Source organism: Lynx canadensis, chromosome B4 (assembly GCF_007474595.2).
Source record: "Lynx canadensis isolate LIC74 chromosome B4, mLynCan4.pri.v2, whole genome shotgun sequence".
Classification (NCBI taxonomy): domain Eukaryota; kingdom Metazoa; phylum Chordata; class Mammalia; order Carnivora; family Felidae; genus Lynx; species Lynx canadensis.
Genome location: NC_044309.1, coordinates 59,250,674 through 59,265,870, shown reverse-complemented (window position 1 = coordinate 59,265,870; position 15,197 = coordinate 59,250,674). Strand labels below are relative to the sequence as shown.

Genomic DNA, 15,197 nt, shown 5'->3' with positions numbered 1-15,197 from the left:
TTTGTTTGTTTTTTTTTTTTTTACCTTCTTGTTTTCCTCTTATTTATATGTTAAAACAGCACCTGTCTTATCCCCTCACCAAGAACGACAAAGAATCACCCTTCCTATTTCAGGGAAGGGACAGGAAACCTGACTTTTCCATAACTGGGCTCTTTCTCCTCTTGAAGAAAAATTAAGGAGCCACCTCATACTCAAATTCAAACACAAAAATTTGTTAAAATAAGGAGAATGTGGCCTTCTAGGCAAATTTCTAGTTGAGTAGATCAGTAGTTCTTAAGCTTCGGTGAGCATCAGAATTACCTGGAGAGTTTGTTAAAGCACAGATTACTGAGCTCTACCCCAGAGTTTCTGATTCAGTAGATGTGAGTCTTTTCATTTTTAACAAGTTCCCAGGTGATGCTGAAGCTGCTGGTCCAGGGGCCATACTTTGGGAACCATTGCAGTAGAATATAGTAGTGTAAGAGTAGGTACTTTAGAGGCATTAGGCAGACCAAAGTTCAAGTCCAGATTCTGCCTCTTCCCAGCTCAGTTCCCTTGAGCAAAGTACTTACTCCTCTGACTCTGAGTTTCCTTATTTGTAAAATGAATACAATAACACATTCCTCGTAGGGTTACCAGGAGGATTCAATGTGATAATGTGTATAAGGCTCTTAGCACATGTGTGGCACTTACTAAGAGTGCTGGTAACATCATCTATTCCATCCAAATTACGGCAACATTACTGCGATTATTATAAGGTTATATGTAGCCTTTAAAGCAATTGCAACAATCTTCCTCAATACCTATACCAAATAGTAATGTTGAGGATGACCAAAAGGAAGACCATGCAGTGCAGGCGAGAGCCAGAAACCATGCCCGTGAAGCAGGACATGCACAATACTGGCTTGACATAGAGATGGGCTAAATTCAGATGTTCCCATAAAGTGATGAAGTCCTAGAGCAGCTGATTCGCATCAGTGAGAAATGGTGGAGGGAATCTGGAGGGAAAGTATGTGGCAACTTGGGCCTAAAGAATCATAGGATCTTAAAGTTGGAAGAGACTGGCAGTCGTATAGTTCACAGTCTTCAGCACCTGCCTGTGTATTTCCAGTAACAATGATCTCACTATTTTTCTTTTTTTTTGAGACAACTGGTTTCATTATTGCATAACTTTAATTGTTAAAGCTAATAAGATTAATTTGCTAGCGTGGGGTGACTTGCCTCGCTAGGAGCAAGAGCTGGGAAGTCTGCTGTGGCCTAATCCAGTGCTTTTTCCCTAACAGCTCCTCAGATTTGTTATGACAGCTCATGTCTTTCAGTGGTACCTCTCCTGGTATGGTTTCTGGGCTCCTTACTCTTTTAGATACGCTTTTGGGTTCTCTCTAATTTGTCAGTGTTTTAAAAGTATGACATTTGGACTGGAACCCAGTGTTTCAGGCAGGGTCCGGCCAGCACAAGGCAGATGACTATTTTAGTAGAAGTTTGGAGAACAATCTTATTTAAAAGGCAAATGAAATGAAATATTAATATGGAGAGGCATTCATACCACCTTCCACCTTTCTTTTCATGTTTCTCTGGAGTCATTTGTACCAGGTTCTTTTTGTTTGCTCTTGGGTAAAGCTCTCTAAAGAGTCTTATTTTTTAAAAAAATATCTATTTATTTATTTATTTATTTATTTATTTATTTAAGAGCGTGAGCAGGGGTGATGGGAAGGGGGCGGAGAGAGCATGGAGCCTGACATGGGGCTCAATTCCTTGACCCTGGGATCATGGCCTGAGCTGAAATCAAGAGTTGGATGCTCAACCAACTGAGCCACCCAGGCACCCCTAAAGACTCTTTATTAATATCCTTCATATTCCTGTTTTCACCCCCTTGTCTTTTATCTTGCTAAGACCCATATAAGAAAATCTTTTTGAAAGACCATTTTTAATAAACTGGTGCTATGTTTCACATACTTAATTCCATTCTGATTTCCTGACAGCATCCGTGTTCTGTAAAGACACCATATTTAGGCAGGCAGCAAAGGTATTAGACTCATGAAAAACTGTTCCACTCTCTTTCACAGCATGTAGTAGCAGCTCACTTTGGTCTATGTTCCAATGGGCTAAAATTGGCATTCGTAGGGCAGAAGTACTTTCCTTTGCAGAGTCAGGGGATTTGAGTCATTATTAGAAAGCACCTTAAGAGAAGTGGACTATGGTCAATGTTAGCTTCAGAGTGTAGTTTTTTCTTCTGAAGAAGTTTCCAATTTTGCTATTAATTTCAAGATTTTTGTAATGACCAATGGTACTCTAAGTGACATATTGGCAGAATGAAATTAGACCAAGAAATAACTTAGAGGCGCATCTAATGTAGTGTCATGTCATTGTCCCATCAGTCACTGCTTAACAGGACAAATTGGAGTATTTTATTTTCAAATAGTGAGCCATTCCTGCCCGTTACTTAGCTTACTGAATAGGTCGGAAGTAGGAGTAAAGGCAGAATTTATATGTGCTTTGAACCACACTTTCCAAATTCTCTAATTTGACAGAATTGAGTAAGTTTTCTTTGCTTGATGATATGATTCTAGAGTGTTGTTTTTTTTTTTTTTTTTTTTTTTTCTTTCTTAAGTTGAAGGAGCCATTGACAAGTCTTATTTTAAAGGGTTCCTTTTGTCTGGCCTTATTAACTAGTATTGCAGGGAAGTGAAGAGTAGAAACTCTATAAACCTTATCCTTTGTGCGGCACTTTTCCTTCAGTTGTGATTCTATTTTTCTCCTCAACTTTCAGGCCAAGTTATATTGGTGGTGTATCCACATGGAATGAATACTTGTTTGGCTATTGTTGATTGATGGTTGCTTGGTCCCTGTGCTGCATTCTACTTTCTGCTCTTCAGATCATTAACAGCATTTATCATAGTTGATAAATTCCTTCCTGACATACTTCTTCACTTGACCCTCAGGATATCATTTCCATTCTCTTAGGCTCCCTCCTTATTGCCCACTCTTTCTCAAGTTTAAAAATTTTTTTTAAGTTTTTATTTATTTTTGAGAGAGCATTTGGCTCAAAGTACTTTTTAATTTTTTTAGTGTTTATTTTTGAGAGAGAGAGAGAGAGAGAGAGAGAGACAGAGTGTGAAACGGAGGGTGGGGAACAGAGAGAGGGAGACACAGAATCTGACGCAGGCTCCAGGCTCCGAGCTATCAGCACAGAGCCTGATGCAGGGTTCGAACTCACAAACCACAGGATTGAGACCTGAGCTGAAGTCGGATGCTTAATTGACTGAGCCATCCAGGCACAACTTTCTTAAGTTTTTTTTTTCTCTTTCCTCCGAATCTTTCCAGCTTCTAAATATTGGAATGTGCCAGACTCAAACTTTGGACTTACTCCCTTCTATTTACAATCACTTGCTTGCTGATCTCATCATTCTCCTGTCTTTAATACCAGACTGATTTAATACCTTCTCCTGATGTCTAGTCTCCAACTGCCCGTATGACATCTCCTCTTGGCCATCTAACCTCATTTACCCCTATGTCCCACTAAAAATTAATTCCTTCTCAAGTCTTTTGCATCTCATTAAATGGCAATTCCATGATTCATTCTAGGCATTCAAGCAAAAAATCTTGGTGTTATCTGTAAGTTTTGTTTTCTTATAGTCTAAATCCATTCCTTAAGCAAATTCTCCAAACTCTAAAATATTCAAAACATGACTACTTCTGAACAGTTCTTCACTACCACCTTTCTCCAAGATTAACTCTTGTCTGGATTATTGCAGTAACCTCATCACCTGTTTCCATGCTTTCATGCTTGCCCTCTTTCTTCATCTATTCTCTGTACAGCAGCCATAATGACTGAAAAGGAGAAGAAGAAGAATGTTGGCTCAGGTCACTCCTCTGCTTAGATTCCTCCAAACGTAAAATGTCTACATGATTTGGCTATTCCCCTGTTTCCCCTGTGTCCACTTAATTTCTCCTTGCTAGCTCTCTGTTCCATCTACTGGCCATCTTGCTGCTCCTCAAATATGCCAAACACACCTTTCTGTCTTCCAGGTATCTTCAAGACCTCTTTCATGTTCCTACTTAAAGTCTTCCAAGAGCCCTTCACTTACTACCTTCTGTATAGCAGCTTCTTCCCTCTTCTCCCCCCTTCACTTGCTCCAGTTTTCTTCATAGAACTTATCTCCATATGACATTTTTATATGCATTTGTATTTTTTTCTACTGAAACAAACAATGGGAAGGGGTTTTGTTTGGTTCATTGCTGCACGCCTGACCTAGAACAGGTTCTCACACATAGTAGATAGTATGTATTTGTGGAATAAATAAATAGATGCCCACTGAGGTGAAAAATATTAAAGAGATGAATTAGAAAACAAAATAAGTGTAGTCTTAGCATAGAATTAAATCAATGTATCAATGGAATGAAATAAATAGGCATAAACAGATTTTACATATGTAAGATATTGATATGTAATAAAGAAATTGTTACCCAAGAGTAGGGAAGTGATTAGTTACTTTCAGGGATGAGCAAACTTTTTCTGTAAATGGCAAGGTAGTTAATATTTCAGCTTTTGAGGCCATTATCACAACAGCTATAGCAATTACTAAAGGGAAAGGAGCCACAGACAATACGTAAATGAATGGATATGGCTAAATTTGCCCCTTAGGCTATAGTTTGCTTACCGCTGGATTATTAAATTAATAATAGGAGCTACATTAAGGTAGTTATTCTTATATATTTAATTCATCGATAGACCTCAGGTACATAGAACATTCTTGGCATGGAATAGGCACTCAACAAAAATCATTGATTTGAACTAAATCAGAATGACATTTGAGGACACTGGTGATGTGGGGTGAAATGAACTCTGCTCCTAACCTAAATCATACAATGGCACAAATTGCAATTAGATTAAGATTTTAGAGATAATGTGGAACAATAAAAATGGATGGAAATATAGGTGGATATTTATCTGTCTTTAGATGAGAAAGTTCTTTTTAAGCATAAAAGCAGTGAATGAGAAGAGCTAAGGAAAATAATAGACTTTTCGCTATTTGAAAGTTTCAAATTTAAGGACATAAATACATCACGTGCATAAATAAAAAAATAAAAATAGAAAAAGTTACTAAATATTTTTAAAAAGGCCTAAGTGATCTTTACATAAAGAACTTTTATGTATAGGTAAGAAAAGCACTCAAAATCTGATAATGAAATGGTCAAGACCCAGGCATTCATGATTTATAGAGGAGGAAATACAAGTGAACCCCTGAAAAAAATAGTCAACTGCTAATAATTTTTTAAAAAAACAAAGAAAAATAAGATCCAGTCTCTAACTATCAAAGTTGTAAGGGCAAAAAGATAAAAGTAAAGAGATAATGTTAAATGTTGGTTCACATACTTTGCTGATGAGAATGTAAATTTATGTCGTCTTTCTGAAAAGCATTTTGGTAATACATTAAAAGAAACCTTCATACTTTTAATGTGTCAAATAATTTACCTTCCAAGAATCTGTCCTTGGGAAATAATTAGAAATGATATCAAAGATTTATGGTCAAAGAAGTTCAACATGCTTTTATAATAATAGATAGTCGGAAATAGTTTCAAATTTTAATAATAGAGAAATAGTTCAATAAATTATGATATATCTATAAGATTGATGTTATGGAGTCATTGAGATTATTTTTCGAGGATTTTTAATAACATGGGAAGGTGCTAATGGTTCAATGATGAGTATAAAAAGAATACAAAACTGGTTATCTAGAATAATTTCAGTTATGTAAAATGTACATGGTAGAGCACAAGGATTATAAGAGAGGATTGTAAGAGGTTAATCGTGGTTTTATCTAGATTTTTGTATTATGGATAATTTTTTCTTTCCATTTTGTGCTTTTCTGTATTTTTTTCAGGGTTCCTACAATCAATACATACTGATATTAAGAAAAATATTATGGGGCGCCTGGGTGGCGCAGTCGGTTAAGCGTCCGACTTCAGCCAGGTCACGATCTCACGGTCCGTGAGTTCGAGCCCCGCGTCGGGCTCTGGGCTGATGGCTCGGAGCCTGGAGCCTGTTTCCGATTCTGTGTCTCCCTCTCTCTCTGCCCCTCCCCCGTTCATGCTCTGTCTCTCTCTGTCCCAAAAATAAATAAACGTTGAAAAAAAAATTAAAAAAAAAAAAAAAAAAAAAAGAAAAATATTATGTTTTTAAAAGATGAATTTAGAATTCTGAGAAAGCCAACTGAGTGTACGAAACGATGCCTCACCTAAAAAGGAGGTGTAAAAAGCAAATGTTTGGAGGTTTTGGCCTCATGAGTGAAGGAATGCAAATGCAAATAAAAATGTGCCATGACCTCAGCTATGCAAAGGAACATGTTTACTGTGAATGAGGAATGCAAAAACAATCCTTAGGACTTGTATTCCTTAGTGTCTGTGATCACAATTATGTTACTGACACTAGAGTTGCTCTATCCTACAGGGTAGCAACTTGCCACATCTAAAATTAAATTTTAATTGGGTAAAATTAAATCAAATAGAAAATCCCGTTCCTCAGTAGCAAGAGCCACCTTTCAAGTGCCCAATAAGCATGTGCATGGGACATCGCAGAAACAGATCCATCATTGCAGAAAGTCCTAATGGACAGTGCTACTCTAGCATATAATAATGTATTTAACCCCATCTGTCATCTTTGGAAGAGTAGCAGTCACTTTCAGAGCCAAAGGGAGAAGGGACATTCTATATGCAAGGGGAGAAATGTTAGACATAATTATGTCTAGAAATATTGTTTAATATTTGTTTTTCAGCAAATGATTTTATACCTACTATGTGCTGAGGGTCTGCATGTGCAGTGGTGAGCAAGTTAGACTAGTTTCTGGTGTGAAGGGACTTATATTCTACTGGTGAAGACAGATTTTCACTTGCTCTTTCCCCCAGAAACCTCCATGCCTGTTTCCTCCCTCCCTTCAGTTTTTTATTAAAATGTCACCTTATCCAGAGAGGTTCCCCAAGCAAGTTATATAAAATAGTAATCCTCAATTGTGCCCATTCATTCTGCAGCATGAAAAAGGAGCTTATACTCTTCCCTGTACAGCCTGACCTTCTTTATTTTTCTCTAGAGTCTTCTATCTGCTCTATTTTCCACTTATATTATGTATTTATTAGTTTGTCTATTGTGTGTCTTTCCTGGTTAGAAGAAAGGCTCTTCTAGATTAGGGACTTTGTTTTGTTTGGTTCACTGTTCTAACTCCTAATCCAATCTTTAGCTTCCATTTAAATAATAATAGTTTAATAATTTAAACAAATAACTTGAAAATAATAATAGATGGAGTTTGGGATTGTTTTAATATTTTATTTTACAAATATTTAAAAAATAATGACACATGGAATATACCAGAGATATTTAAATAGTGATTAGTGACACAAGCTATAAGACAAACCTCAAGCAACCTAAGAATGAGACAAATTGCTATTCAGTAAGTTTTTGGAGGACAGTTGGATATCAAAATGGGAAAAATTGATCACAATCCATAAGTCAAGTCACTACAACAGCGAACTGCTAGATAGCGTGAAGAGTTAATGGGAGTCAAGATGTGTACAGGGATGGAGAAAGACTAGTAAAAAACTAGAGCAAAATGTATAGCATATCCTTTTCTTTTGTGGAAGGGAGTTTTTCCTTCTTTATATTAAGTAAATAGAAATGATCTAAATAAAAAATGCTCAGAATTCTGAGTGCTAAGAATTATTTGACACAACGAAATGTAATGGAATGAACATTCTAAATAAAAAGTCAGAATGTGAGAATATATGTGAAATGACAATCAAAAATGGCTTACTATGAAAAATATGTTAAAATGATACATACTGTATCAGCCATTATCCAGGTCTTATTTAAAGTGGTTAGAGGATTTGGATCATCTGTACATGACAAAATAGGCATGAAATGATCACATGGGAAGTGCCAGGCCTCATTAGCAATGTCAGAAACACAAAATAACTTTTAGGTGTCATTAAATGGTCAAAATAATGATAATTTACTGGTAGAACAGTCGGTTTCAGCAGGAACCAGATGGCATACTCCAGGAGATGCGGGCAGTGTGTAAAGGACTGAGAAGGCCCAGGGTAGCACCCAGGAATTGGGAACAATGCAAAGCTGTTTGCACCCAGGCCTGGAGGGGCAAGGGCAATGCCATTGTTACTGGAGGCACTGCAGAAGGGCTCAATAGGAGCTGTCCCCAGAGATGCAGACATTGCTAAAGCCTTTGTGAGGAGGAGCTGGGGCTGGAGGCAGAGGCCTGGCAGGCACCTGACTTCCTTCTCTTCCACTCTGTTCTCCTGCTGGTGCTCCGTATCAGTTGAAACCAACCGGAGCCTGAACACAAGAGCTGGTTGGTACTAATGGGGGAACAAAAAGGTTGTTGATAGCATTGTAAATTTATTAATTTAGAGGATCAGCTCATGAACAGTACAAAACAATCTATATATCCTCATCTGGTGATTCTTCCTTTGGTGGAATGTACCCCAAAAATCTGGAAGTAAAAATAATAATTTTGCACAATTCTTTATGGTTGCAAAAAATTTTTAGGGAAATCACACAAAAGACTAGCAAGAAGGAAATAACCAAGAAAATAAGAAAATGATTTGTATTTTTGGTTATATATACCTCAATTTATTCCCCAAATGGATTAAGGCATGATGGTGCATTAAAATGATGGAATAAATATAACCTTTTAAAGTAAGTGTTTCAAGAATGACGTGGGATGTGCCTTATAGGAAATAATGGTATGTGAATAATCTGTGCAAATAGATTGAAACTTTGAAAATACATGAATTACACATAAAAGTTAATTTAATGTGATATCAGTTTTTGAATCATTTCCAATCTTTCCTCCAATTGGAATGAGGCAGTAGAAAGAGGTAAAAGGACAGAGAAATACTGTTATATTTTGGGTTCTTTTTTTTCCTGGAAAGTTTTAAAGAATTTTAATAAGAAAAGTGGCTTCTTACATCTCTTCACTATCCATGATATTATAATGTAGGATGCAAGGTTCTAGAGGTACAAAAATTTTATCATTCATATGGGGCAGAAGAAATATCTTGAAAATTTATTTGAATTTCTGGTTCAAATGTATTGAGGAATAGATTCAGATAGTTCTGTAAACCCAGACTTTTCATTACCCAGGATTTTGAGGAAAGTCTTTGTATAGAAATAGATTACTTTTACTAATCCACTGACTAAAGCAAATTTCTGAGAGGCTCTTTAGCAAATGTCTAGTTGCAGGCAATTCAATGTGATACTATAATAGCTCTGGAGAGCCCCACACTATTGTGTGAAATGTCACTGGATTTGGAAGAAGGTTATTTGGGCTGGTAATAATAGAAGTGGTCAGCTACTTCTTCAACTTTAATATATTTTTATCTTACAAATCAGAAAATTTCAGTATAAAAGCCAGTGCTGGGAAGAAACTAAATGAAATAAATCCTACTTCATGTCCATCATGGGAAAACTAATTTTATATTAGTTCTGGGACCACATTCGATTTTAGTCTCGATGTTCCACAAATATAGCCTAACCCAACGTTAACCTTAAATAGTGTAAGAGTCTTTTTATTCTTTCTTATTCTTTCATTTTTAAAATTAATTGATTCATTCATTTCCCAAATATTTACTGACCATGTTGTTTATGTCAGGCATTATGTTATATGCTGGAACACTAACCAAAAGATTACATAATTTAACATAATTTATTTCCTTTAATTGCACTGTTCTCTGCAATAACTGTGAATTAATTCTAATGCAACCCTGTCAGGTAGTTGACACTTAATAGATGAGGGAAAAATGAAGTGTCCTGATGGGAAATGACCTAGAAGGAAAACAATCCCTGTGCTCTTTCTTTTACCTCCACTCGGCAAATACTGTTATTTTTCAAACCAAAACACTGGGACACACGTTTCAGAAAGGAATTTTTCTCTTTCGTGAACTTATTTGTGTGAAAGGTTTTAAAGCAATATCAAATTAGATTATACTTACTTGTTCTTTTGATTAATCACCTTACTGAAAAGAAAAAAATGATGTAGAAATTTGGATTGTGTAAGAACATCTGGAACATCTGGCCACCATATTTCCCCACCATCACTGTGTGAGTATTTCAATGCTGTTACTCTGCCTCAGGTTCTCACACCCTATGCTTTCCCCCTCCCACTTTCTTCTTCTTCTTTTTTTAATATGAAATTTATTGTCACATTGGTTTCCATACAACACCCAGTGCTCATCCCAACAGGTGCCGTCCTCAATACCCATCAGCCACCCTCCCCTACTTCTTTTTATCTTCAAGTTTATTTTTGTTACCCAGCTTTTTTTCATTTGTTTTTAATCATGTATCTTCGCTTTTGCAATTTGTCTCCCCTGACATACTTGGAAATTTGTAGTTTGTGTTACAAATGACCAATTTCTGCCTCATTTAATCACATAGAGCAGGGCAGGAACCAGGCCTATGTTCTTTTTTGATATATCCTTAGCACGTGTATTATCTCTTCTTGCTTAGCTTACATGAAGAAGGAAGCATACAAAGGCACACTTCCATGCTTCCCAGTTAATCTATGGATGAAAAGGTCAAAAGTGTTGGAAAGAGTTTTATCTTTTTTTTAGCTTTCTATTTTCTTTGCCAAATATTTTCTCTTGGCATCTCCAATTTGGGCCAGGTATTATAGGTGAAAATATGTAGAGATATAAACCACCATTAATCACATTCACCCCTTTCTTATAATGACTGTTTCCTCTTTGATTCGCTCACATTGTGTACAAGGGTGTCTTCCAGCAAAGCCAAGCTTGGGGACAGAGGGAGAAGGTTGGTGTGCAAGAGTGTGTAGGAGCAGAGCAGGAGGAAGGGGCTGGGGTCTATGAAAGAACTCTGGTCCAAGGATGAAATGACAACCAAACTTAAAGGAACAGCTACAGTAGAATGATAAAATTTTAATAGATTTTAGGTAGAAATGTGTCTGTTTAAAACAACTTTCAAAAGCACAAGAAATGTTATAAACAACAATTTCAGAGCAATTTCTACAAGGTCTCATTATTGAGTTAGCATTCAAAGATGTGATAGGACGTATTGAGTTGTTCTATTTTTCTCTCCAGGTTTGCAACACAACCACAGACAGGAAACACGCAGACATCTTCTTGGAGAAGTGTGTTACCGAGTCAATAATGAACATCGTGAGCGGCTTCTTTAATTCCCCATTTTCAGACAACAGTACCAGCCTCCAGGTAACGTAAACAAATACAAAAGCGTTCTGTCACATGATTTACTTCCCTCGTTTGAGTAGGAAAAAAGTTTAATCTAACCAGGAAGTCATTTCTCACACTTCTGAAGGTTATTTTTCTCTCATATTTTTTATTATTATGCCCCTGAGTTTACCAAACTTTATTTTAAATAAAAGGGCCCCATCTTCTATCTTTAAATTGAATTATTCCTTCTCCCTCTAAGCATAATAGGAATATTCATTTCAGTATATTGGCCGTGTGCCAAATAGTGCAATGAACAGTTCTTTAAATGAATAGGCATTCTGACTCAATAATTCCACTTTAGTAATTTATCCTGAAAGAATTAGCAGGAATTTATATACTAAGATTTTCATTCAAGCATTTATAGTACTTAAAAATTGATATCAACCTTAAATGTCCATGAATAGAGGAATAGCTAAACAAATTATGGTGTGTCTGTAGGGTGGCTTATTACATAGCAATTGAAAATCATGTTTTAAAAGAAATATTTATGACTAAGGAAAATGATTATGAAGTAATATGAAGTGAAACAGGCCCCAGAATTGCAATATAGGATCATCCAAATCTGAGTGTGTTAAGAATATGGGTGCATGTATACACAGAAAAACTCAGGGAGTAAATATCTTCAAAATCTCGATATTGATTATCTCTACATGGTAGGATTATTGGTGATTTTCATTTCTGTGGTTCCCAAATATGCTACATTGATTGTGTATTACTTTTATAAAAATACCATTTCAGGAGTGGTGGGTTGCTCAGTCGGTTAAGCGTCCGACTTCCACTCAGGTCATGATCTCACGGTTTGTGAATTTGAGCCCCATGTCAGGCTCTGTGCTGACAGATCAGAGCCTGGAGCCTGCTTCAGATTCTGTGTCTCCTTCTCTCTCTCTGCTCCTCCCCCACTCACGCTCTGTCTCTCAAAAATAAATCAACATTAAAAAAATTTTTTTTAATTCCATTTCAATTATACTTTCTTTAGGGGAAACTTTGAAACTATTAGAACCATATGAAATTGTTTTTATAGGTCAAAATTATTATCTCCTGTCTTTCATGTCATATGAAACCAAAGTATACAATCAGTCAAACAAGCAAACCCAAAACACCTCCTCTATTTATACTTGGAAATAAACCAGAGATTATTAAAGTAAATACTTAAATTCATGTCATTGGCTTCAAAAAATGCCAATTTCTTTCTGATTAAGAATATAGTTAAAATGCACATAATTGGTTTTCTATAGACTCTGGCATGGTGCCTGTCACGAGCTGGGTACATAATAAATATTTGTTGAATGAGATATTCTGTGAATGGCACTGACACTCAAAAAGACCTGATCATAGTTTATTTTGATGAACATTTTTGATAATGCATAAATGCTATGTCAGGAGCATTAATGGTTTAATGGCCTATTTGCATACTTTCTGTTTTCAGACACATCAGCCAGTTTTTATTCAGCTGCTTCAATCTGCCTTCAGGATTTACAATTGCACCTGGCCAAATCCAGCACAGAAATCATCTGTGGAGTCTTGTATCAGAACTTTGGCTGAAGTGGGTAAGTCAGAATGTCAGGTCTTACTTATTTTTACATTTTGTTAAAGAAATTGGGCTTTCGGCTAGTAGGCAATACAAGAGGCTTTCCAGTTTGCAATTTAATAAGAAAGCAGGTATGGGAAAGAGCAATGAGCAGCAAACAGGTCTGAATGTTGCATACTTTTGGGGAGGGGAATATAATTATTCTATTTCTTTTTTTCCAAAATTTAAAATGTATTTATTTATTTTTAATTCTTGTATTTCTAAACTTAAATTTAATATTGTATATGACACTAACATAGCTCCAGAAGATTTTACAGAAAGGAGTTTAGTTTGTTACCTCACATTTCATTATAGAATTGTTTCCTCTGTTAAGTAGCCTGACATCTGAATACCTTCATAGAGCAAGGTGGGAACCGTTTAAGGGTTTGGTTTTCCAACGTTGATTGAAATCCATCAGTATGTTACTAAGGTTCTGTTGTATAGTAGAAGACTTCATAAATTACAATGAAATGGAAGGTGAGAGATTACAGCTAAGGGAAGGTTAGTAGATTTTTAGAGAGAGTTTTCTCATAAAATTTCCTATTTTCTCTCTTTTTCTAGCGGTGGGCAGGGATGGGAGGGGGAGACGAGGCGGGAGCGGAGAAAGAGAGAGGAAGGAAGGGAGGAAGGAAGAAGAAGGAAGGAGGAAGGAAGGAAGGAAGGAAGGAAGGGAAACAAAGAAAGAATAAAGAAAGAAAGGAGAGAGGGAGAGGGAGGGGGGGCGTGGGAGGTCGGGAGGGGGAGGAGGGGATAGGGAGGGGAGGAAGGAAGTTCCTCCTTCCTTCCTTCCTTCATTCCTTTGTTCCTTCCTTCCTTCCTTCCTTCCTTCCTTCCTTTGTCTTTCTTGCTTTCTTGCTTTCTTTCCTTCTTTCTCTTTCTTCCTCCCTCTCTCCTTCCTTCCTTCCTTCCTTCCTTCCTTCCTTCCTTCCTTCCTTCCTTTTTCTTTCTTTCTTTCTTTCTTTCTTTCTTTCTTTCTTTCTTTCTTTCTTTTTTTCTTTCTTTTAAGAGAAATACTGGACTTAAAAAGCAGATGAGCTTGAGCACTGTCTCAACTACTGGTGGTTCTGCAGGCATTGGGAAGGGTAACTTACAGTGTATGTCATCACCGCTGACATTTCTTGAGCAGTCACCTTGTGCATTGCTAAGCAATTTACTTGCATTGTCTCATTTAATGCCTAGATAGGTTCTTTGTTTATTTACATTTTACACTTGGGAAAAACACAACTATCTAGATTAGGTAACTTGACTAGGGTTAGTTATAGTGTATGCTCAGTAAGTATTTGATAAACAAATAAATGATTTACTAATTAATGACCATCTAAATTTTGTCTTTCCTCCATCCGCAAATTGACCTAAGTGACTGTATATTAACAAGATTTAATGACTGCTCAATTTTAATTTGAATAAATAACCTAAGATAACCTAAGAGGATCAATTTTAAAATTTTAGAACTAAGGAACTAATAGAGTTCATCTCAGTTATTTATTATAAATAAGTAGTAAACTTGATAGATTTTCTATATACCAAAACGAAACAGACTACACTGTGTAAAATGCATTATTCACACTAACAATAAAAATATTAAATACTTAAGAGAAAAGTTATTAACAAGAAACACGAGAGAATAGTATACTATATAATTCTATATACTATATATAATATATAATGCTATATTGAGGGCTATGAAAATGTATGATAAATAGAGAGCTTTACTATTATTGGATTTAAAACTTCCTTTTCTAGGGATGCTGGCTCTCCTCACATAACTGATAAGCGTAATGCTTCAACACTCAGGAACCCTCCTCCACACACATCGTTCCTCCTCACAGCCTACTTGCGCTTAGGTACCACATGCGAGGCCAGACCCCACAATGGTGTGTCCCCTGGCAGCCTGGCCTCTGATGCCCTTCTATGAAGGGACCCTCTTTACTTCCTGTGGGTGCCCACGGTCTACCTCGAGCTGCCGAGGGACCTTCTTTCCACCAGCGTGGTCCCTGACTCTGTGCTGGTCACTCCTTCGTATGCATACGCTCATCACCTTTCATACCCTGTGCCAGGCTGTCCCTGAGCATTGACACGCTCCTCACCCCTCCAAGTTCTGATTCTCCACCCCTGGCAGCCTCCCACACAGGCACCTCTGCTTCCTTTTGACTCAGAAGCTCTGGATCACGTCAGGTCTGTGTGCCCTTCTTGCCTAGTGCAGACACTTAACTTTGCTCTGCTCCTCCTACAGATTCTAGGAATGAATCCTTTAAGAACAGAAAGGAAGAAATGAGGGACGAGGCCATAATATAAAGAAGGACACAAAAGAGAATTCTTACTTTAAAAAGACACACATAACAAAATGTCCAGAAGGATATAAGTAAAATATTAACACTGATGATCTCTGAGTGGTGAA

The 15,197-nt window shown here is 36.8% G+C and overlaps 1 protein-coding gene across 6 annotated transcripts in view; it reads left to right on the top strand.

Annotated features, from left to right (window-relative positions):
- ITPR2 (inositol 1,4,5-trisphosphate receptor type 2) overlaps positions 1 to 15,197 on the top strand; it is a 505,414-nt gene that overhangs the window by 238,014 nt on the left and 252,203 nt on the right. For all 6 annotated transcript variants that reach the window (XM_030322010.1, XM_030322009.1, XM_030322008.1 and 3 more), the window contains 2 exons: positions 11,083 to 11,211; positions 12,659 to 12,779. In XM_030322010.1, coding sequence (XP_030177870.1) covers positions 11,083 to 11,211; positions 12,659 to 12,779 — 250 coding nt within the window. The remainder of the gene's footprint in view (positions 1 to 11,082; positions 11,212 to 12,658; positions 12,780 to 15,197) is intronic.